General features: G+C 45.7%; 3 protein-coding genes across 4 annotated transcripts; 1 reads left to right on the top strand and 2 right to left on the bottom strand.

Annotated features, from left to right (window-relative positions):
* Window positions 1-69: 69 nt before the first annotated feature.
* Window positions 70-3,054, bottom strand: LOC116715717 (fas apoptotic inhibitory molecule 1-like). Its single transcript, XM_032556343.1, has 4 exons — window positions 2,587-3,054; window positions 1,187-1,415; window positions 1,068-1,117; window positions 70-385 (listed from the first exon to the last, which is right to left on the bottom strand). Exons 1-4 carry the CDS (start codon window positions 2,701-2,703, stop codon window positions 236-238), a joined length of 546 nt encoding a protein of 181 aa, XP_032412234.1. The 5' UTR covers window positions 2,704-3,054; the 3' UTR covers window positions 70-235.
* A 368-nt stretch (window positions 3,055-3,422) lies between these two features.
* LOC116715714 (ras-related protein ralB-B-like) lies at window positions 3,423-6,824 on the bottom strand. 2 transcript variants are annotated; one of them, XM_032556339.1, is made up of 5 exons: window positions 6,697-6,824; window positions 5,590-5,810; window positions 5,313-5,521; window positions 3,884-4,058; window positions 3,423-3,809 (listed from the first exon to the last, which is right to left on the bottom strand). In XM_032556339.1, the coding sequence occupies exons 2-5, from the start codon at window positions 5,701-5,703 to the stop codon at window positions 3,705-3,707; spliced, it is 603 nt and encodes a 200-aa protein (XP_032412230.1). In that variant the 5' UTR covers window positions 5,704-5,810; window positions 6,697-6,824; the 3' UTR covers window positions 3,423-3,704. The 2 variants fall into 2 exon arrangements, with proteins under 2 accessions (XP_032412230.1, XP_032412231.1); XM_032556340.1 differs by lacking the exon at window positions 6,697-6,824 and adding an exon at window positions 6,085-6,658.
* A 1,731-nt stretch (window positions 6,825-8,555) lies between these two features.
* Window positions 8,556-15,855, top strand: LOC116715692 (inhibin beta B chain). Its single transcript, XM_032556307.1, has 2 exons — window positions 8,556-9,305; window positions 12,589-15,855. The coding sequence occupies exons 1-2, from the start codon at window positions 8,906-8,908 to the stop codon at window positions 13,371-13,373; spliced, it is 1,185 nt and encodes a 394-aa protein (XP_032412198.1). The 5' UTR covers window positions 8,556-8,905; the 3' UTR covers window positions 13,374-15,855.
* The last annotated feature ends 8,134 nt before the right edge of the window (window positions 15,856-23,989 follow it).

Here is a 23,989-nt window from a genome sequence, read left to right as displayed (position 1 = left end):
TTCAGACAGATGGAGACTGCGCAAAGATGACCTCTGCCATAACAACCAGCCATTAACGACCTTTCAGAATAAAATACCAGCACAGGAGATACAGCTTTATTTGTTAGAGTCAGAAAAGAAAAACAAGAAGTCCCACATCTGTGAGGCCATCCCACAGCGCCCCCTGCTGGGTCTGTCTGAACCTCTGGTCCGGCTCTATTGGTTCTGGTCCAGCTCTACTGGTTCTGGTCCGGCTCTACTGGGAGGAAGCAGGAACCTTGAGTCCGTCCAGCAGCAGGTTGTGGTCGATGCCGTTCTTCTTCTTGCCTCCACTTGTGGCCTTGATGCAGCAGGAATGTTCTGCCAGGGTGAAGTGGGTCTCTGTGCCGTCGTCCACAAACTCGCCCTGAGGACAGGAAGACAGGAGGACAGGAAGACAGGAGGACAAGAGGACAGGAAGACAAGAGGACAGGAAGACAGGAGGACAGGAAGACAGGAGGACAGGAGGACAGGAGGACAAATCCTTATAATTTAATAGGACAAAATGACATCTAAAATAGAATATACTTTATTGATCCCCAAAGGAAAATTGCTTAAAATAAAACATTTTAATAAAATAAATAACCCTCAAATAAAAAAATCATAATATGAAAAATATTCCACTAAAATAACATTAAATTTAAAACAACTAAATAAAAAAGTACAAGTGAAATTAAATAAGAATATTAAACATGTATGTACGGAAAAATGAAAAAGCTAAATAATAAAAAAATAGAGAAACTTAAAATAAATGAGTTAAATAAGTTTAACTTCAGAAAATAAAAACCCACATTAAATAAATAAATTAAATATTAATATGACTCTTTACAGTTTCTACAATAACTTTAGATTTAATGAGTCACAACATTTAATTTCCCTCTGAAATGTTTCTCAACTTTAATTAAATAACTAAATAAACACTTTAATTAAATTAATTATTTTAAAAAGCCTCGTTAAATGAATAACAAAAGTAAACAAGTGGTAGTTTCTGCTGTGGCCTCTTGGTGGCGCTCTGGCTCTGGTTCTGGCTCTGGTGGGTTGATTCTCACCCTTGTCTCCACTTTCTGCCCGTTGCACCAGACGTCCATGGTGTCCTTCTCTGTGGGACACAACACAGTCAGTCAGGACCGGTCAGTGTTCAGGTTGACCTCTGACCTCTCTGACTCACCCAGGACGACCCTGCAGTCCGTCCCGTCCACCCGGACCACCCAGGTCTTGGTGGTCTTGGCTCTGTGGTCGATGAACTTCTGCAGGCTCTTCCCGCCGACGGTCAGCGAGTATTGGTAGGCGAAGCCGCCGACGGCCTCGATGCTGACGGTGGCCTTGGTGTCGGCGCCGCCCAGCGAGAACGACTCCTTCCCAACCAGCTTGAACATCCAGTCCTTCCTCATCACCTCCTGCACAGCAAACCGCTTCATTCATCCACTCACTCACCGTAACCAAGGAAACGCTGGAGTCAACCTGACTGCAGTCTGCTTAAAGGGACGGTACGGTTAAAGGGACGGTACGGTTAAAGGGACAGTTAAAGGGACGGTACAGTTAAAGGGACAGAACCTCTGGGGCGTGCCGTGGTGGCGTAGCGGTTAGCGTGACCCGTATTTGGAGGCCTTGAGTCCTCGACGCGGCTGTCGCGGGTTCGACTCCCGGACCCGGCGACATTTGCCGCATGTCTTCCCCCCTCTCCTTCCCCGCTTCCTGTCAGCCCACTGTCATATAAGGGACACTAGAGCCCACAAAATACCCTGGAGGGGTAAAAAACAAAAACAAACAAACAAAAAGGTACAGAACCTCACAAGCCACGACAAACGCCGACCAGACAACCGAAGTGTCCGCTGTCCCACACCAGGAAGGGTTAGTGTCCCACACTGCTCCTCTGACCTGGAGGTTCACCAGGGAGTCTAAACTCCAACGTCCTGGACTGAACTCACCTGAGGATCGTCCTGGACTGAACTCACCTGAGGATCCTCCATAGACCCTCAAAGACACGGACCACCATGACCTGCCAGAGGACCAGCCCCAGTCCTCCATTCAGGAGACACGCCAACCGAACAGTCCAACAACGTCCAGAACCTTTAGCTCCTTGGGTCCTACCTCAGTCCCGCCTGCTAGGTTTTCCAGCTACTTTAGCTCTGGTTCCTCCACATAGAACTAGATGAAACAGATCCTCAGAGGCTCCTTCAACCATCCAGCAATACCCTGAGACCAGATCTTCATGTTCTAGGACTTCTACCGCTCCAGTACCTGTTTACTGGTTTCCTACTCTAAGACCGAAAGGTTTCGTTCTCTTGTCTGAACCAACACGGACTGATTCAGAAACCAGAACCTCAGTGGTTGGTAATAACCCAGTCCTGTTGGGTTTGGATGTTTCCATCATTAAACCGTCACCAGAACCTCATTGAACACCCAGAAACCCAGTTCTGATGGCTTCAGTTTGAACTGGTTGACCCCACTAGGCAGTTTAAAACCCAGGAAGTGACCTGACCCTGACGTCACACTGAGCCCTAACTGGTCCTAGTTCTGGTGCTGACCGTCCTTCCAGTGAAATCAGAACCAGCTCTCAGACCTCACCGTCCCGTTGACGTAGACGACCCGTTTTCCCGTGGTGGTTCCGTGAGCGAACTCGACCCGATAGACGCCGTCGCTCAGAGCCACGTCCCACACGGCCACCGCGTCTCCACACGGCATCCTGGACTCCTGGTCCGAGCCCGGACCGGTTCTGAGCAGCTGCGAGGCGGAGGACCCGAGTCCTGCCGCCTCAGCAGGAGCGTGATTACAGTAAGAGGCTTAGAGGACGAGCCGGGATGCGTCACCGAATACCGGACGGTTCTGCTCCAAACCGCCGGCTGAAAGCCTCAGTGGTGGCCTGAAGCAGAACCAGAACCCGAAACCAGCAGCCAAACCGGAGCTGAGCTTTTCTGCCCCATTCAGCCCTCAACACTGAGGACACAGCGCCACCTGGTGGCCAGAGCGAAACCTGCTACAAAGTTAGAAAAGATTTAAAACTAAATACTGAAAATTTTATTAATTCAACATGGATTAATATTCTGACTATTTTAAAAAAGTTTAATAAATTTCTCATTTGAAAATAATCAAGGATTTATTAAATATTTTTCTTCTACCAAAAATAAACATTTTCTTTTTCAATTTCTTACCTTTTATAATTATTTTCACGTTTCTGATTATTTATAAAAAGTCGTTAAACTGTTTTTAAGGTTAGTAATTTTTAATTATTAGTCTTTTATTTTACATAATTTAATATAAATATTTGAAATTGTTTTTATCGTTTCTACATAAAATCTATTTTTATATTTTTTATTCCTGCTTCTTGCTGATTATTAAAGTTTATTGTTAGTATTTTACAGTAAATATTTGGACTGGTTTTGAAGTGAAATTCAAGAGAAAAGTGTTTTTCTAACAGAACTTGATTTAATCAGATATAAACAATAATGAGTGTTGGTGCAGAATAATAACAATAATAATAATAATATTCCTATTTCCCAGAGAAGCTTGAAGCCGAGTTCCCTTAGAGTCCGATTCTGTGGCATGATTACAGAGTTTAACACGAAGCTTGATTGGAGACGGGGTCAGAGGTCACTCAGGGTGCAGACGAGTGTTTCAGAGCCTCAGGAATGTGAGCAGAGCTAAACGGGAGCCGAGCGCCGCGGTCTGAGCGCGCTCAGTTCCACCTACAGCACGCAGCAGCGCCGCTTCTTCCTGCCGCCGCTCGGCCCGTTCTCTTTGCTCTCCGCCATTTTCTTCTTACGGACTTCCCTCATGAGGTCAAAGAACACCTACAGAGGGGAGGGCAAAGGTCAGGCATGTGGAGGAGCAGAGGTCAGAGGTCGTCCTCCGCCACAGCGCTCACCTTGTCCACGTTGGCTCTGGTCTTGGCCGACGTCTCGACGTACGGGACGCCCCAGCCGGACGCCTTGGCGGTGGCGTCGTCCACGTTCACCTGGCGCCGGTCCTCCAGGTCCGACTTGTTCCCGACCACCAGCAGCGGGATCGCCTCCTCCTCCTTCACCCGGACGATCTGCTCCCTGCAGCCAGAGCGGACACACGGCCTAGTTAAAGCCCGCAAACAGGGAGAAGAATCCGGTTTCCATCAGAGCACAGCGCTGCTTCTGATTGGCTACTCAGCTCCCCTGATGGCTCCTCCCCAAAACATCATAAAACATCACAAAACATCATAAAACATCATAAAACATCATAAAACATCACAAAACATCACAAAACATCATAAAACATCACAAAACATCATAAAACATCACAAAACATCATAAAACATGGCCGCCGTCCATTTTCATGGCAGATTAACTTGAAGATTAGAGAATTTTTAAAGATATTTTTAACTAATAGATTTAATTTTTTTTAAATGTAACCTTTTTTTACAGGACCAGACTAGATAGAAAAAATAGTCAATTTAAGTGTTTCAAGTCAAAAAATGTATAGAAAAAAAATCACAAATTTTGAGAAAAAAAATGTCTTTTGAAATTCTAAAATGTTTGTAGAAAATTTCTGAGATTAATGTAAAAAATGTTTCGTTTTTGTTGAAGATTGACTTTTTCCCTCTTTCTAAAGACTCAAAGACAACTGAAGGTTTTCAATCATTTTAACTTAGATTTTATAATAATAACTTCCTGAAGATGGAAATAAAAATATCCTTTATTGTTCAGTCGGGAAATTCAGGAAAATGTTTTTTGCATATTCATGTTTCTGATTGGCTGCCAGTTAAGTTTATGAATCTGATTTGTTTGTTAATCTGGAAATGAAAAAGTTTGATTAGAAAGAGGAGATTAATATGAAATATTAGATATTTTCTCATCAAAAGCAGAACTGTGGTGTAAATTTGTCTGTTTATACATTTAAAATCAATTTTTAAAGTCATGATGACGATGCGCAACGACGAGGAAGTTATGAACCAAACAGAGAACAGCAACTGTCGCTTTTTAACGGTTAGCTGATTAAATCATTAACAGTAAATCAGCTGAGAATCTCGGCAGGGTGAGTGTTCCGTAGAACCAGTAGAGGGATGACAGACATGGCAACGTGTCAGAGTTTCACATGGTTCCTTCCTGGATATGAAAACTGGACTTTCAGGTTCAGTTTAAGGCTGAAATGATTAAAACGCCGTTTTACAGTAAATTCACCTCAAACTTCATTTAGCCAGAAACTTTTAGACAAACGATTTGAATCGATCCGTCGGGTTAAACGGAGCCGAGCGAGACGCTCCTGTCCGCTCTGGTTCTGGTACCAGACCCAGACCCCTGCGTTGCCACGGTGACGGGTCAGACCTGAACTCGGTTATGGCGGTGAAGGACTCCTGCTCGGTGATGGAGAAGACGAGCAGGAAGCCCTCGCCGCAGCGGAAGTAGTTGTCCCTGATGGCGGCGTAGTCCTCCTGCCCCGCCGTGTCCAGGATGTCGATCTGGACCTCCTCCCCGTCCAGAACCACCTTCTTCCTGTAGCTGTCTGCCTTGGTGGGCTCGTAGTCCTCCACGAACTGCGGCAGAGCGAACAGACAGCTCACAGAAGCCAGGGGCATTATGGGAAACGTAGTGGGAGGCTCACCTCGTCGTACATGAACTGCAGCGTCAGCGCCGACTTCCCCACGCCGCCGCTGCCCACCATGATGACCTTGTGGAGGGTCAGCGAGTTCTGGCCCTTATTCTTACCGGAGGACATGGTTCCGGTCCGGTCGGTCCAGCTGGGACGGAATCAGAACCGGTCCTGACACCAAACCAGGACTCAGCTCCTCTGGAAGCTGATTGGCTCAAACCAAACGACACTTCCTGCACAGAAACACAAGCAGTCAGACACCAACAGCACCGGGCCGGGTCGAGGAGGTTCTACTGGAGCCTGGAAGAGGGAACAGGAAGAGGTCCGTCAGAACTTCCCAGGTCAAAGTTCACCGGGTACTGCCTCCAGTCAGAGAGCCGAGCGACACGTTTCTGTTCTGATGTCATCAGAACCGATTCCACTAGTTCTGGAGCCGTGGTTCTGATCCAAACTGACTCTGAATAATCACTGAAAACAGCCACAGTGGATCATCCCACTTTACTTTACCCTGGTGTCATCAGAACCGGGTCCTGACAGAACCTGGTCAACAGTTGCCTGGTCCTGGCTGGACTTCCTGCAGTAGAAACGTGTTTCCCAGTCGAGGTTCTGGAGCCGTGGTTCTGATCCAGTCTCAGTCTGGGCCTCAGGGCTGCTGTGGAATGACCCACTTGACCTTATCAGTGGTGTCAGTGGGGCTCAGTGAGGGGCGACCCAAACCAGCATGAGCAGCCAGACCAGAACCAGTCCAGCTAGAACCGGCTCAGCTGTGACCCGGAACGGTCCAGTGATCAGAATCAGGAACTGTCGGCGTCGTCACTCAGCTTCCTCTGAACCAGCAGCTGGAAACCAGTTTCTAAACATTCTGCTGCACATTCCCGCCTTCAGGGGCAGCGGCGCCTCTGATTGGCTCAGGCTGCCAGCGGAACTCCCCTCCGAAGGATCCTATTGGCTGCTTCCCCCGTCACTCTGAGCCCTGTGTTTGCTAGCCAGTTAGGCAGCAACAGATAACGCTTCTCTGCTCAGGGTACTTGAGTTAAAATAGACCGATAAAAGCTTCTTTCTGCGGCATGGAGAGCCCGACAGTGACCGAAACAACCTGGAGAAACTCCGGTGACTCACCCGCTGCCGTGTTTCCCTGCCGTCCTCCCAGAAATCCGTCTCAGAAAACTTTTACAAGTTGATCATCAGACTGAGCGCCCCACCTTTACCCGGACCTATACAGATCGTTTATATACGCGAAGATGAGTCCTCTGACCAAGAACCTGTGTGAGACGGGGATTCTGACCGCCTCTGGTTACTACAGGAACAAACAACAAGTCTAATAGACCCTAGTTAAGCAAATATTGTTCTTATTGTTGCTTAAACCACAGAGACACGAAAGAACGCAAAGGCAGCTTAGTTATATGACTTACAACAGAATTAAAAGTGTAGTGAGACATCTTACTTTCTGTTCTTTCTCTGATAGGCACAGATATCATTAACAGGAAGTGATGTCACAGAGTTCCCTTTTCTAAAATAGTTAAACCACTTAAAACCACGAAAAAAATCCTAATAAAATATAATAAATCTACGAAAAGTCAATTAAAATGCAATAAAGCAAAAACGTATTTAATAAAAAACCCGCATTAATTCAGATCAATCAAATATGAACTTCAAATTTTATTGTTTCTATTTTAAGAAGCATGAATGAATTTTCAAAGAAAAAAGAAAGGAAATACAAAACGCGCATGTGAAATAAAATAAATTTGAATGTAAAATCAAGTTAAATTAATATGATTATGTTAAAAAAAATTAAAAACCTATCTTAAAAACAAGAACAATAAAAAGAATGTAATGCAAAATTTGGAGGAAAATAAAAAAAATTCCAGAAAAAAATAAATTGAATTACTTGGTCAAATGAAATGAAATGAGATATATTAAGATACATACATTCCTAAAACTCTTTGTTGTATTTTCTAAATATTAATGTTAAGGTAAACTGGAATATTAATCTGTTATCTAACACAATAATCCCTGTAACTGTTAGATTTTAGTAAGCACAATTAAACTAGGAATCTCTAATAAAATACATTCAGATGTTTTTAAAAAGGTTTTTCTTATTATTGAACCAAAACTTAGAAATAGATTAAGCTGATATTTCCAGCTTCCGGTCTGCAGTTCCGGGTGACGGACCGAAGATGGCGCCATTTCCTTCCCTGTGGATTCTGAGCGCAGCTTCAATGAACTCACTTTCCTCCGCGGTCCCCTCGATCAGCGGCTGCTGCGCATGCCCAGTGGCTCCGACAACCCCAGAGGTGTTTGCATGCGGGCTCTGGGTTGTAACAGCAGCATGTGGGAGGTCAGAGGTCAACGCGGCTTCATTTGGTTGACAGATTTTACTACCAAATATCAGGCTGAGTCCTGCGCTCCCATTGGCTGAAGCTGCTGGCTCGTTTGGATATTTGGGCCCAGCAGAACCAGGCTGCGTTTCTGCTTCTACTGCAGAACCAGCAGTAGAACCGGGCCTGGACTGGTTCTGCTGGTCAGCAGCCAATCAGAGCACCCGTCTCATTTTAACGGAGAATTAAAGAATTAAAACCATTTGAATGATTTTAGTCACTTTAGTCTGAAGCTGAAGGTTAACGACCATGAGACACGGTGGTGGCAGCATCATGCAGTGGGATGGTTCAGACTAACCATCTGGACTCCATCCTAGAGGGGCCTAGTCAAAGTCCAGGGGGTGCAGAAAAGAAAAAAATGCACTCCGCACTTTCAGATTGTATTTCTGTAATTATTTGTTAAACCACGTGGTTTCTACTGTAACTCCCAGCATGATGCTGCCAACACCAACATCCGGGCAGTTTGTGGTTCAAACCTGAAAACTTTGATCCGCCGCTTTGAAACCAGCGGGGCTTTTTCTCTCTTTCTCTCTCTCTCCCTCCTGATGGGCCCCGCCCCCCCCGGCCCTCCTCCTCTTCCTCCTCCTCCTCCTCTCCTCTATATAAAACTTGGCGGCTCCTGGACTCTCCAGTTTTACGCACGCCAGGATGGAAACGCTCCTGTGCGCGCTGCTCCCCGCTGTTCCAGCTGCTCCCGTTGGTGCTCCTCTCCGCAGCGGCAGACCGCAGCTCCCCCGCTAGAGGCGGCTCCCCGGTTCTGGTTCTGGTTGTGGACTGGAAGGATGCTGCGGCGGGACGCGGCTCCGCTCCCTGACAGGAACCAGCTGGAGGCGGGTTCGGGCTGAGTCCAGAACCAGACGCAGAGCGGCTCCAGTTTCCGTCCGGCTCCGGAGGATCGCAGAGGATGTAACTGAAGCTGAGGACTCTTTCCGGTTCCACTCACTCACAAAATGACGCGCTGTCTCCTCCGACTGGCTCTGCTCGCGGCGTGCGTCCTTCTCTCCGCCCGCGGAGCCGCCGCGCCCGACGCCGAGGCGGTGGCCGGGGCGCACCCCGAGTCCTGCGCGTCCTGCGCCGCCTCCGCCCGGCTGGAGGAGCCGGAGCCCGGCCGCGTGGACGGGGACTTCCTGGAGGCGGTGAAGAGGCACATCCTGAGCCGGCTGCAGCTGCGGGAGCGGCCCAACATCACGCACCCGGTGCCGCGGGCTGCCATGGTGACGGCGCTGCGCAAGCTGCACGCGGGCAAGCTGCGCGAGGACGGCCGGGTGGAGATCCCGAGTCTGGATGGGCACCCGATGAGCAACGAGGTGCTGGAGGAGAGCTCCGAGATCATCAGCTTCGCAGAGAAAGGTCAGCAGGACCGAGGCGGAGGCAGCATCATGCTGAGGGACAGAGCGTCATGCTGAGGGTCAGAGCGGCAGCATCATGCTGAGGGACAGAGCGTCATGCTGAGGGTCAGAGCGTCATGCTGAGGGACAGAGCGGCAGCATCATGCTGAGGGACAGAGCGGCATGCTGAGGGTCAGAGCGTCATGCTGAGGGTCAGAGCGGCAGCGTCATGCTGAGGGTCAGAGCGGCAGCATCATGCTGAGGGTCAGAGCGTCATGCTGAGGGTCAGAGCGGCAGCATCATGCTGAGGGGTCGCTGCTTCCATAAGTTTTTATCAACTTCCTGATTTACTGAATGACGTTGGCAGGAAAACATTACTTCCAGTCCGTTGCCATGGAGACCCATCAATTGGAGAAACTTCTGGGTTTGTCAGAAATTTCCTCTCATTTCATATTCAGCAGATTCAGGTTTGAAAGTTACAGAAATTACATTTTTATAACAAAAATAAACGACACACTGAATTTCTGGACATCATTTTCTGACCTTTGACCTTTTAAATGCCAGTTTTAGATGTTAATGACTGGATTTAACCTGATTATTTTTAAGTATAAAGCTGTTAAAAAGTCATAAATCTGTTAATGAAACAGAGGAAACTTCTCTATTTTCCTGCAGGGGTCCAAACTGAGGCTCAGGGGCCATTTGTGGCCCTCAGAATGACTTGGAGCGGCCCATTATTACAGTACAAGAAAAGACTAAATTTGAGGTTTTGACTGATGCTAACCTGTTAAAAATATAAAATTAAAATCTGAACATGGAAAATGCAAAACAAATTTAAATGTAATTTAATAGAAATAAAAACCAAAAACATCCAGAAGTTTTTACTAAAACTCACTTTTTTAAAATTCAGCCACAAGCTGAGAAAAATAAAATCTAGACAATCTGAAAAATGTACAATATGATTTTTGTTTTAGCTAAAACTGTAAAATCCTTCATTTAAACTAATTGAAACATTTACAGAAATTATATAATTAAAACTTTGAGTTGAGTTTGTTGCTTATTTGGCAGGAAAAATAATTGTATACTAAAAAGATGTTTTTAGTTGATTTCTTTATTTAAAAGTAAAAAAATTCTTTTGCAATTTATTTAAACAGAAAACTACTTTATAATTGAGTTTTGAGTTAATTGTGTAAAAATAAAAGTTTTTGTTACAATAAAAATGAAAAATACAAAAAAATAGTTTTTAGTGGAGAGTAAATTATTTCTGATGGGAAAGAATAAAAGTTTACAATTATAAAAAATATAAAAGTTTGAGCAGAAAAAGTTTTTCAGCTCAGAGGTTATTTGTTTACTCAGCCAATAAAAATAATAAAATCAGGGTTGCAGTTATAAACAAAATGATTTTTTATTGTGTTTTTAGTTGAGTTATTTATTCATCAGGTAAAAATAAAAGTTTTTGGAATTATAATCAAAGAGACAAATATCAACGTTGTGGCCCCCAGAGGCTCTTCACCGTGCCACTTTGGGCCCCCGCGGCCCCTGTTGGACAAACTGTGCTGCTGTTGCTGCAGGCAGGTTGCAGCAACACGTTGCCAAGACAGAGGGACGTTTCTGGCAGGTTGTCAACCTGAGGAGGTTCGGCCCGGTTCTGCTGCAGATGGAGCGGTTCTGGTCAAAGTTAGGGAAAGAAAGAATGAATGAATGAATGAATGAATGAAAGAATGAATCAGTGTTTGGCAGGGAGGATCAGAGGAAGTTTTCTGAGTCTTTATGAAGTTTCACTGTGAAACGTCGACCCTACATGACCTTTGACCTCCTCAGGCAGAGACATGCACTGTAAAAACAAAATATTAAGTCTTTTGATTTCTACTGAAAATATCTCAGTGCACTTTAAATAAGGAACTTTTCAGCAAGATAAATAAATAATTTCTTAATCCTGGATTTAAAGTTTTAGTTCCACTGACAGGTTATTATTATTATAAACATTTTTCCTAACATTTTGTGAAATAATCTTCCAGTGGAAATAAAACTTTTTATAGTTATTAAGTCATTAGAGTTAAATCAAGTTTCTGTATTTTGCTGTAAAAGTTGCAGTAGAAACTAGACAACACTTGGTCAGATTTAGTGTTTTTACAGTGTAAACCAGTTGATCTTACTGGGGTTCTGTATCTGTAGGGTTGTTCTGTTGGAAGGTACCCTGTCCCCACAGCATGATGCTGCCACCACCATGTGCCACCCTGTTCAGGCTGTCTCAGTTGAATCCAAACTAAACCTGAAGTTTACCAGAGAAAACTAAACTGATGTCTAGTTTTAATTTAGCGTTTACCAGTTTAGCTAACTTTGAAAGAATTAGCGCACTTAGCTTCCCCTAAATAATCTGTAAAGCAAAGATTTACTGTTTTGTAAACTTCACTTTTGAAGTTTTACTTTTTGACATTCAGTATTCTTCAAGTACACTGAAGTATACTGAAGTACACTGAAGTACACTGAATACTGAATACTTTAGTATTAAAGCCGTTTATCGTCTTTTATATCCAAGAAACATAAAGGAACAAAATAAAACAGAAATAAAATATTAAACTGCTGCTCAGGCTGCTGTCTGCTAGGGGCAGATTTAATCTGAATCGTAGTTAGCGCTTTAGCTTCAGCTAAATAACATGTTGCTATAGCGCTTTAGCTTCACCTAAATAACATGTTGCTATAGCGCTTAGCTTCAGCTAAATAACATATTGCTATAGCGCTTTAGCTTCAGCTAAATAACATGTTGCTTTAGCTTTAGCTAAATAACATGTTGCTTTAGCGTTAGCGTAATATTTCTAACTCCTGCTTCACAGTGCAGCTAGCTTTGTAGCCATCATTTGTCTGCTGCTGGGATCCAGTAAAGCCTTTAGCTTCCCATCATGCATCAGTGCAGCCGTCAGTAATCGCCATGTTTAATCTGTCACCGGTTCCATGTTCTTCTTACTCTCTTTGGTTCTGATCCGTGTTGTTCTTGTTTCTGTCCTCGGTTCTGATCCGTGTTGTTCTTGTTTCTCTCCTCGGTTCTGATCCGTATTGTTCTTGTTTCTCTCTTTGGTTCTGATCCGTGTTGTTCTTGTTTCTCTCCTCGGTTCTGATCCGTGTTGTTCTTGTTTCTGTCCTCGGTTCTGATCCGTGTTGTTCTTGTTTCTCTCCTCGGTTCTGATCCGTATTGTTTCTGTCCTCGGTTCTGATCCGTATTGTTCCTGTTTCTCTCCTCGGTTCTGATCCGTGTTGTTCTTGTTTCTCTCTTTGGTTCTGATCCGTATTGTTCTTGTTTCTGTCCCCAGACGACCTGGTCACCTCCAAGTCCAGCCTGTTCTTCCTGATCTCCAACGAGGGGAACCAGAACCTCCATGTGACCCAGGCCACCCTCTGGCTGTACTTCAAGCTGCTGCCGCCGGCCGCCGGCGCCGAGCTGCGCGGGAAGCGGAAGGTGACGGTGAAGGTGTACTACCAGGAGCCGGGCTTGGGCAGCCGGTGGGACCTGGTGGAGAAGCGGGTGGAGCTGAGGCGCAGCGGCTGGCACACCTTCTCGCTGACGGACGCCGTGCGGCTGGTGTTCGAGCGGAGCGGCGACCGGCGGCAGAACCTGGACGTCCGCTGCGAAGGCTGCGAGGCGGAGGGCGTGGCGCCGGCGCTGATGAACCCGAAGGACGAGGCCCACCGGCCCTTCCTGGTGGTGCGGGCGCGGCAGGCCGACGGGAAGCACCGCATCCGGAAGCGCGGCCTGGAGTGCGACGGCAGCAGCAGCCTGTGCTGCCGCCAGCAGTTCTACATCGACTTCCGGCTCATCGGCTGGAACGACTGGATCATCGCGCCCTCGGGGTACTTTGGGAACTACTGCGAGGGGAACTGCCCCGCCTACATGGCGGGCGTCCCCGGCTCGGCCTCGTCCTTCCACACGGCCGTGGTGAACCAGTACCGCATGAGGGGCATGAGCCCCGGCTCCATGAACTCCTGCTGCATCCCCACCAAGCTCAGCACCATGTCCATGCTCTACTTCGACGACGAGTACAACATCGTGAAGCGGGACGTTCCCAACATGATCGTGGACGAATGCGGCTGCGCCTGACTCTGCTTCCTGTTTATTTAACGCCACAATGCGGCAGACTGACGACTTTACCGCAAAAATAAATATAAAGCAAAATATTTATGAACGTCCTCATCCACACAAACCCACAAACTCGCATGTATGCCTGCACAAAACCTTGTACATATATTTATGTCTGTTGCTATATATTCTGTCCAATCTTCCAAATCTGATCGACTCGGCAAACAATCAGCTCCTCAGTAGAAACGTCCAAGACTGTGAGGATGCCCCCGTTTCTCTCTTTCAGCAGTATAACCCAGTTATTGAGCCTTATTTTTACAAGAAAGCACTGAAGGTACGACTGCCAACCGACAGCACTTCTGGCCTTAACTTATTCCACTAGGAACTGGACGTCTGGCGCCGACCCACAGAATCATCCTCCAAAGACCAACAGGAGTCCGACGCTACACCCAACCTATGCTTCAACCATTACTTGCTAATATTTGACAATCCAGAGGCTTGTAAGCAGCTAAAAGTTGCCTGAAGCCTTGAAGTCGTATCAACATTGGCGTCAACCGACGTGTTGGCGTTGACATGTGACTGAACAACTCCAGTTCCTTCCTGCTGGCTTTGAGTCAGGTGTTGTTGGAGGAACCGACTCTGTGGACGTTAAAGACACTCAGAACCTGTAAAAATCATCTTTTCTTTGCACTTAGCAACACAGAGCAGACGGCTGAGGCCAAACTTTGCCGTTTCACGCTTCATCTCCAGCACTTAGAGCCGAGGGAACGCTGAGCCTCGTTAGACGTTGCCATATTCAGTTCAATGCAGCTCTGCACGCCCCAACGCACACGTTTCAAAACTCCTGCAGATCGATTTGCCTTTAATGATCCCAGAGTGGCGCTTCATCACCGGCCAGCCCTTGGAAAGTGCCACATTAGTTATGCAAGATGTAGAAGGTACCGATAGCCCAACAGCTCCAAACGTCCCACTGGAACTCGAAACGCAGGCGCTTCAGGCTGGAGGTCATCGGGTCGCAGCGGTGGCTGCTAACGGTGCAGCTAACTGGTAGCTTAGCGCTTCTGCTAGCTTTGAAAACCCTTAGTGCACTTACCTCCCTCTAAGTTATTATTTCTGGATAAATTTTAAATATATAATTTAATATTTGATCATTCTTCAAGGATTGAGACGTTTATATTCATGCTCTAATTTTAAAGTCCGTTTACCCAGAAATCAACATTTCCTGTCCTCACTTTCTCTTTCTTCCAATAACTGAATTCAAAACTAGATTAAACATTTATATCTAGCGCAGAAATTCAACATGTTGATTAAATTAAATTGGTGCTTAAAGGTTGTCGTCCTTTAAAGGCAGATATAACGGACGTTAGCACATCAGTGTTAGCTTCAGGTCAACACCATGTTGCTGTAGCGCTTTAGCGTTAGCTTAACTACTGTTTATGGTTAGTGCCGCTAACTTTCTAGCTAGCAGACACGAATCAAACCTTTAACCAGCAGATTAATTTATCTACGACGTACAAATGAGTTTATGCTTATAAAGTTTCACCAGTTTATTCAAACTCTGCTAAACTGGAAGCTAACCAGTTCAGGAAAAGAATAAAAGACGTAAAACATGTGAAAAAGTTATTTTCTGACATTAAACGTTGTGATTCAGTCACTGGAAAAGTCGTAAAATAACATTTTGCTGTCGTTGGGATTTTTGTGCTATTTTAGTAGAAGATCTGATATGATCAAATCAAAAGGGGGTTAAAATCAGGCCCTGAGGAACTCCACAGGGATTTCCAGGGTTTATTCTGGGGTGAAACCAGGTTGTCCTCCGGCCTGCCAGCTCGTGTTTCGGCTCTACTGGACCGCCATCACAGCAGCGACACATGGAGGCGTTTCAAACACTGACCCAGCTATAAATACGGTTTTACTGGCAGCATCTGAAGATGAAACCTGGGGCTAACGTCGACCCAGATGTGACGGAGAGGCTTTTAAAGCTGCGTCCCGGCGGAGCGCCGTCGCAGCACACTAACACACTTTACGACACAGTTTGAGCGCCGTGATTTCCTCGCTCAGGAACACCTGAGCTCCACTTCCTGCTCACGGTGTGGCCGTCCGGCCTCGCCCGCCTCGCCCTCAGAGCCACCTGTTGTTAGTATTTGCACTGAGCAGACAGACGCTGCCGGGGTTCGATGAAAAAGCTATTTTTATAGGAGCAAAGTGTTCAGATGTAACTGTGGAACCAAAGAGGCTGTCATGTTTTTGTTAAGAGGCCTAAACACTGTTCAGGGTTCAATCAGTCCATAGATCAAACTCTTTTCTATTTTTTACTTAGACATTAAATATGTCCTATTTTTTCATCAGAGTACTTAAATATTCCTAGTTTGCTTTTTGTTAGCTTGAACTGTTTAGCCTGAAGCGCACGCCATCGACTCCTGTACAGATCATGTAACATATCAGCATTCAGATATCTGGTTCTTTGTAATTGTTGGAAAATAAATTTCTTATTACTTGTAACGAAGCGTTGTCGTGTTTCAGAAACTCATTTTGTACTGGAAGTATAATTATTATTGCTGCTGGTCAAATATTAAAGAATGTTTTGTGTTTTTAAACTATGTGGAGTCAGATATAGTCAGATATAATCAGATATAATCGGTTTTAATCAGATATAATCGGTTTTAATCAGATATAATCGGTTTTAATCAGATATAATCGGTTTTAATCAGATATAATCGGTTTTAATCAGATATAATCAGATATAATCGGTTTTAATCAGATATAATCAGTTTTAATCAGATATAATCAGATATAATCAGATATAATCAGTTATAATCAGATATAATCGGTTTTAATCAGATATAATCGGGTATAAACATTCAGGCGGGTGTTTTTAAACCGAGTCTTCAGTAAAAACACGATGGCAGCGTGAGAACATGAGCTGGACGGCCGCTCAGCGAGGAAGAAGACATTAAAGTCTTAATTGTTTAACTGAAGTTATTTATGCTAATGTTCTGTGGTTAGCACTGCTAACTTAAACGTTAGCCATGCTAACACGCTGCATTGATTCACAACCAGAGCATGAGATCAGAAATGAAAACCACGCCGAGGCAGAAGAACCGATGATCTGCTCCTTCCTCCATGTTTCTTCTGCTCCGTTTGACCTGGTGTGTTTTCTTGGTTGCACCACCTGCTGGTTGCTGCTGGAAGTGCAGCTGTGTGGTGACGTCAGGCGACACGCGAGCTGTTTGGTCCTGCTGCTCGACGGCGGCAGGTACACGGCAGAGCGCAGGAATGTTAATGATGGCCGCCGCGGGGCCTGGCGCGCCGCTCTGAGCGGGACTCGATGTGCTCTCTGCTGATTTACGACCGGCGGCAGCCGAGGCGCAGCGCTGCGGGGAGAGGCAGTGAATCACGAGCCGCGCGTCTAACGAGGTGGTACCTGACGCCTGGACAGGAGAAACGGAGGAGGAAAACTACAAGCTGCACAGGAGGCGCGGGAACCGGAGGAACCCTCCATCTGACGGAGGATCAGAGCGGAAAGAAAGAGCCAAATCCTGCAAACAAATCAGAAATGTTCACATTAATCTTCCACTTTTGAAACTCACAAAACTTCAGTTTTTTTCTAGAAACTTCTGAGACGCTCTTGCTCGTTTCTGAAGCACAGAAGTTTCCAGCATGTTTTAGAAAAATTCTGAGATTATTTTAAACATTTCTCACAAATTTTAAACTTATCAAAATCAGAAATTTCAAAGTCTTTTCTAGAAAATCTTTTTACTTTAAAAGCTCAGAAAATTTCTTTTCCTTTTATAAAACATCAGATTAATCTTAAACGTTTTGATTTGCCTTTCAAATTCTAAACTTTTAAAGTCAGAAAAGTCCAACTACTGAGTTTAATTTCAAAATTTGAGTTTTTCTTGCTAATTTTTGACTTTTCAATCTCAGAAATTTCCACGTTTTTTCTTGAAAAAGTTAGAGATTAATCTCAAACCTTCCCAATTTTCAACTTTTCAAAAAGTTCCTAAGGTTTTCTACAGAAAACGTTCTGTGTGGTAATTGGGGCCATGTTTGTGCCTACGGTGGCCCAGAAGGGCCGCCTCGTGTCAGAACCAGCCGGTGACGCTGCTCTGCTCACTGCAGCCATGTTGGACAACAAACTGAAGAGTTTCTGAAAATTTCACAAAACCACATTTCTGCATTTTCAGAGAATCAAACAGTTTCATTTCTGCCAGCTGGTTCCAGGTCCAGCAGGAATATTGTAGAGCGTTTTTATGGCTGAAGAAAGATTTCTGGCCTAGTCAAAACATTTTGAGGCCACGGATGAGATTTAATAAAAAAACATTTTTTATTAAACCTCCACAGTTCAACGCTCCATCAGAGCAGAAACACTAAAGTTTTTGTTTCTAATGAAAATATGGATTAATTAAAACCTGCTGGCAGATTATTTCATCAATTATTGACTTTTAATAAGCTGATATATCTAAATGAAAACTTTATTTAAGTGCTGATATATTTGCACTGTAAAAGCGACAGAAACACTTGGTAGGATTTAGTGTTTTTACAGAGCAAACTGATCAGGTTTGGTTATTAAATCAGATTTTTATGACCTTAATCCAGATAAGTGTTTATTAGCAAGTTTAAAATTCAAACTAGTAAATCAGGAAAATAACTGAAAAGTTTGAATCTAGTTAAAGTTTCGCAGATTTAAACGTTTTTTTCTCAAGATGTTTTTCATTTTCTGTGAAATTTTCCAAAACATTCACATAAAATCTCTTCAGTCGTTTTATTTGCTGTAAACTTATTTTCATGTTTTATTTAAACTTGTCAAGGAATCATAAAACCCAGAAATGAAACGTTAAAATGAATTCACTGTAACTCTAATGAATTAAACCGTTTTAATTTTAATAACATTTTTACCAAACTGATATAAATCAGATTAAACTGGAGAATTAAACTGGGTGGTTTGAGTGTTCTGCTACTGGATGAACTGGATTAAACTGGATTATAAAGAAATGTTGGGATTAACCAGCAACTATCAGATCAACGATGCCTATCAAAATCAACTGGATTAAATTAGAGCAAAGAAATGAGACAGAATGATTGGACTGAAGTAGACCAGATTAAACTGGGAAGAACTGGGATGAACTGGGCCATGCTGTAGAAACCAGAGGCTTCTGGGTCTCAATCGGGTCATGCAGCTTGGAATGCTGGGAATTCTGAACGGCTGTAAAGACGTCGGACGTCTGAGGTTGTAGCAGAAAGTAACGCACTGAAGAGTCAGGTCCAAACCTCCTGATAGGTCGATGCCTCAGCGTCCTGCTGCCTCCTGATTGGTCGATGCCTCAGCATCCTGCTGCCTCCTGATTGGTCGATGCCTCAGCGTCCTGCCTCCTCCTGATTGGTCGTTGCCTCAGCATCCTGCTGCCTCCTGATTGGTCGATGCCTCAGTGTCCTGCTGCCTCCTGATTGGTTGATGTCTCAGCTTCCTGATTGGTCGTTGCCTCAGCGTCCTGCTGCCTCCTGATTGGTCGATGTCTCAGTGTCCTGCTGCCTCCTGATTGGTCGATGCCTCAGTGTCCTGCTGCCTCCTGATTGGTCGTTGCCTCAGCGTCCTGCTGCCTCCTGATTGGTCGTTGCCTCAGCGTCCTGCTGCCTCCTGATTGGTCGATGCCTCTGTGTCCTGCCGCCTCCTGATTGGTCGTTGCCGCCTCCTGACTCATCCCTCAGCCCTTCCTGGGCCGGCGGTGGCGTCCCGCCTCCAGACCGGCGGTTCACGGCCGAGCTAAGTTTGGAAGGTGAGTCACGGCGGGAATGTTTCCAGAGGAAGCCGCAGTCACAACAGCTCCTCCCGGATTAGTCCAAACAGCCGCGGCGATCCAAACAAAGTTTCATAACAGGCCAGCTTGTGACTCACTGGGACGTTTCCCGTCAGGATGAGGCGGCGCGGCGAACACCTGCAGCACCAGCAGCTGGTTCTGAAGGTGTTCAGTTGGAGAACCAGGAATAAAGACCCAGAATAAATAAACCAGAAAACAGATTCAACCTGCAGGTTTACTTCGTCTGGATTCAAACTGAATATGGAGAAAACAAAACGTTTCACTGATTAGTTCATAAAGTACAGAAAGAATACAAACAGTTCCTGCCTACAGACTCATAAAATAAAAACTGTACAGTAAAATATAACTTATTTATTCCTCCTCTTATTGGAGTTTGTTGCCAGAAACTTTTACTGAATTAATTCATTTGTTTTTTTAAATCTAAAACTTCTTGAGGCGATTTTCTGATATCTACACGTTTTCTGGATCTAGTTTAGATTTTTTACTTTTAAATGTTTATTTTTCTGTGTTTTTAATTCTGTTTTTGGCCTGATTCCTCTGAAAAGGTGTTTTATGCTGGTAAAATGAAAATAAGAATTATAAATATAAACAGGATAAATCGCCGCGTGTTTTGCAGACGTCTTGTAGTCGTTTTGCATCGCGGCGTTTCCTGTTCCTGGTCGTTTCTCAGCCGGCGGCGCAGAGCGGTGCGGCGCGGCGCTCCCCGAACGCTCCAGACGGCTGGCCGAGCCGATGCGGGTCCGGCCGACCCGGCAGAACTCATGAATATTCAGCAGCCTCATTAGGATGGTCCCGCCTCATGATTATTCATGTTTTCACAGGTTTCCAGAGAGCAGGCGGCCGACTCTGGTGCTGATCCGTGTTTCTGGGTCGGAGGTTTGGAGGAGAAACGCAGCGTGACCTGCAGCCGCTCAGGTTTTCACACCTGTTTGTCCTGCATTCATGGCTCCATTATCTCTGCCTTTTTGTTCGCTGTGGAGCCTCAGAAAAGTAGGACAGAGTAAGTTGCAAAAGGCACAATGGGCCGCAGTTTGCTTTTCTTGGTAACTCCCAATTAGGCATTGTTCTCCCTCCAAATGTTTGAATAATTGAGCAGAATTTAAGGGGGAAGCAGATCTATTATCTAAATCAGGCCACGTGTCTCTTCAGGCTCACATGAGGAGTTCGCAGCGCCGTCATGCCTGTGAGCGAGGGCTGCAGGTTGGGTCTTGTTTCCAGGCTAAGCTCTCTGAATAAAGGCTGATAGCTTTGTTACATGAGTGGCTTTTCACCTGCTTTAGGTGCTGACTCCGGTTCTCTCCTCGGCCCCTCGGGGAGCCGATTGAGCCCCTGATTGCTCCGAGTCGGGCCGGGTCTGATGAAGAGGAGGCAGGGGGTCGGCTCCCAGAGAGACGAAGGGCTCCTCATCACAGGCTCGTCAAAATCAGCCACTGAAACTGTCTACAACTTTCCCTCATCAAGAAGAGCCAAAAATATCCTGGAACACATTCAGGGAGTTTCCTTCTTCATGGAGAGTAAACAAAAACAGAGTCACGTAAAGACATCATGAAGAAAAAGAGATTTACCAGAATAAAGCCAAAATGACAGGATGAAAATCTGAGAATAAAGTTGTAAATTTGAGCAACCTGTTCCCCTCCTGGCCTGTGGGGGTGCTGCACCAAGAACCACTGAAGGAAACGACACAAAAACCTCTGAAGACGCTGAGAGCAACTTCCTGTTTCACCAGATGGAAACAAGATGGAGGCGTCAGGTTTTAGTGTTGGAGAATTCCTCTTTAGTCTTTGGCTGAAGACCAGGAAACATTTCTGCTGCTAGCGCTAGGCTAACACGTTAGCTTTGGTTGTATTTACCCAGAATGCCCTGCGCTGTATTCCACTTCCTGCTTTTGGAGACACTTGATGCTCATATATTTTTTTAAACTTCAAACTGAGACCGAGGTTTGGAGGTCAGAGGTTGATTTGTGTTCACACCTGGACTGGACTTTGACTTCGCTTTGTGGACCATCAGAGGAAGTCAGGCCCATCCTGCGTTGATCGCCAAAATAAAAGCTCTGACCCATTGCTAAATAATCAGAGATGAGATCCCAGCGGAGCGACGGCTTCCTGTCAGCCTGTCAACGCGCCGCAGGTTCCTCATTACGCCGCCGCCATCAGAGAGCGCGATGCTCGCCGCCGTCAGTCCCGCCTGCAGCCGGAGGTCACCAGCGAAGCGTCCTGCGGGAGGTCAAGGCCCGCCGGTGTGGTAATCTCCTGGTTTGAGTTACTTCATCGGTAAAGAAGCCGGTTGGCCCAAGAATGCGGCGCTGGTATAATTAAGAGGCTTAGCTGAATTTGTGCAGGAGTAAAAAGCCTCATTATGGTCTTAACGGGGATTTGGAGCTGAATCATTTCCTTATAACCGCACACTCGGCCCATTATGGGCTGAGAGCGGCGAGGAGGCGCGGCGCATGGCTCACTGCTCCCAACTGTTGAAGGATGAATGAGTGAGGCTGTTTTCTCAGGAATAACACAGTCATGATCATCAGAAACTCACCAGGAGGTTCAGTCACTGAAAACACCGACCTGACTCCAGCAGAGGAGCTTCACCCTGAGGTCGCAGGTCAGAGGTCATCAGACGGGACCTGAGCTGCTGCTGGAGGGTTTAAATACCTGGAAAACATTTAATATTTACTGGGAAATGAACATCAAAGTCTGGAAATAAAGAGATTTAACAATCCACAAACACTGAGAATGTAGAAAATGAGGGAAACGTTCAACTAGTTACCAGATCGCTGCTCAACTTGAGACCTGGGCTTTGACTAGACCAGTGTCTCTCAACTCCAGTTTCTTCTACCACACACCTGACGTGAGTAAGTGATGTGTGGCTGTGGGTGGCATGCAGAGGAGGTCATACACAGGACCTGCTGCTTCCTAATCCATGACCCTTCCTGCTTCCCGTACATGACCTCTGCTCCCGGGTCCAGATAAATCTGGACGAACTTTATTCCAGGTTTATCTCTAGCAGAAATAAACCTTAAAACGCTGCAGACACGAAGCATCGATTCAACGGAAACAAAGAAATGAGACCAAACACTCAGCCCTGCGGTACGCCACTGGAGAGATGATCCACTGTTTTCCTCCATGACAGCAAGTTTCCATCATCTGTTTCCTTCCATCTGTTGTGGAAATTTGGACTCAAAAATGTAAAATGTTTCCTTTTGAAATGAAAATGCTGATTTTTTTGGAGGGAATGATCCAAGTCTCACAAAACGTAATTTCATATAACGTTGACGCTACGCAGCGCCGTAATAAAATGGAAGTAGAAACTACACACCAGAGTGGATCTCAAGAAAATTTAGTCTTTTTGTGCCTCTGGTAAGGCACAGACCCTCCAGTGGATGGGAAAGTTCACTGAAAGCATATTCAGTAAATTAGTTTTGATCTCCCATTTTGAAAAGCCAAAAACCAACTTGAGTAAAGAAAATAGTTTTCACTATTTCTAGCAACGTTTCCTGATGTGAAACTTTAAAATATGTGTTATTCAGCTACTGAAGCCAGTCAAACTTTTCCTCCTGTAACTGAATGTGTCAACATTTGGCTTTCAACGTTTCACCATCGATTTCTTCCATTTGCAGACGCAGCCAGCAGAGCGAATGTTGTCTGTTTGTAAAACGGCGTGCTGATGAAGCTGGCCGTTAAACACGCCGCCGAGTGCGACGCCGCCGAGTGCGACGCCGCCTCAGCTCTCTACTCGAGTCCCGGCCAACACCAGCTGAGCCAGAACCCAGCAGACTAATTGAAGCGCTCTTGTTTCTGGGCATTTTTTAATTACTAGCTGACCTGGTAATAGCACGTGCTAACATCAGTGAAAATAAAGAGGACCTTACACACACACACACACACCCACACACACACACACACAGTGTCACAGTATTCTCCAGGAGGGATGGCAGCGATTCAAGACGGCAGCTATTAAAGGTCCAAGTCGGCGCTGAATGAATGACATCACTCACAGCTTGTGTTCATACAAATCCCACCCGGACCCTGAGATCTCATTGGAGGCAAGTTGAACAAACACTGGCAGCGGCCCTTTAGCTCCTCACTCTCTCTCTCTCACACACACACACACACACACCCACAGAGCGAGTGTTTCTCCAGAGAAAGCGTTTAGCAGCAATCACCATCAGGCCGCTGCAGCAGTAATTTATGGTAATATATGGTGGGGTGTATATTTACTTTACAGGCAGCCTGATAAGGATCATGTGGCATGTTTCTGGAGAGCGTTGGGAACACAATTGGGAGATTTGTTGCGGGGCTCTGGGGGCCGCGGCGGCCCCCCGCGGGGCCTGAACAGAGCGGCTGTGCTCTGAACACTGGGGCAGTGTCTCCGCCTCGGGCCGCGTCCATCACTCAGGCCGTCGATCCGAGTCCGGCTGAATGAATGGGAGGCGGCCGGGAGGCGAAGAGAGGCGGATTCATCCTGGAGTTCAGCAGCGCCGCCGTGAAGCAGAGTCCAACCAAAAACCAGGACGCTTTGGTCACTTCGCCTCCTGCAGACGTGATGAAAGATTCTCTTGATTCAATGGGATAAAAATGATTGAAAAAACCCAGAACTCTGCAGAGAACAGCAGTTACACTAAAGCATCCTAAACGTCGTTTCGCTGGACGGCTGGTCGCTGCTTTACGTAGCATCAGGTTAAAAAGACATAAAGATCCTCCATCGTGGTTCGCTTGTTTGTCCACCATGGCCGCTCAGAAACTGCAGAAGGTTTCAATAAAACGAGGCGTCTTCTTCCAGAAAAACGAGAGCGGGTCGACATATTTCCCTCTGAGAAGACTCAAG

This window comes from Xiphophorus hellerii, chromosome 24 (assembly GCF_003331165.1).
Source record: "Xiphophorus hellerii strain 12219 chromosome 24, Xiphophorus_hellerii-4.1, whole genome shotgun sequence".
NCBI classification, from domain to species: Eukaryota; Metazoa; Chordata; class Actinopteri; order Cyprinodontiformes; family Poeciliidae; genus Xiphophorus; species Xiphophorus hellerii.
Note: the sequence above shows the minus strand (reverse complement) of the source record. Positions and strands in the feature narration are given on the sequence as shown.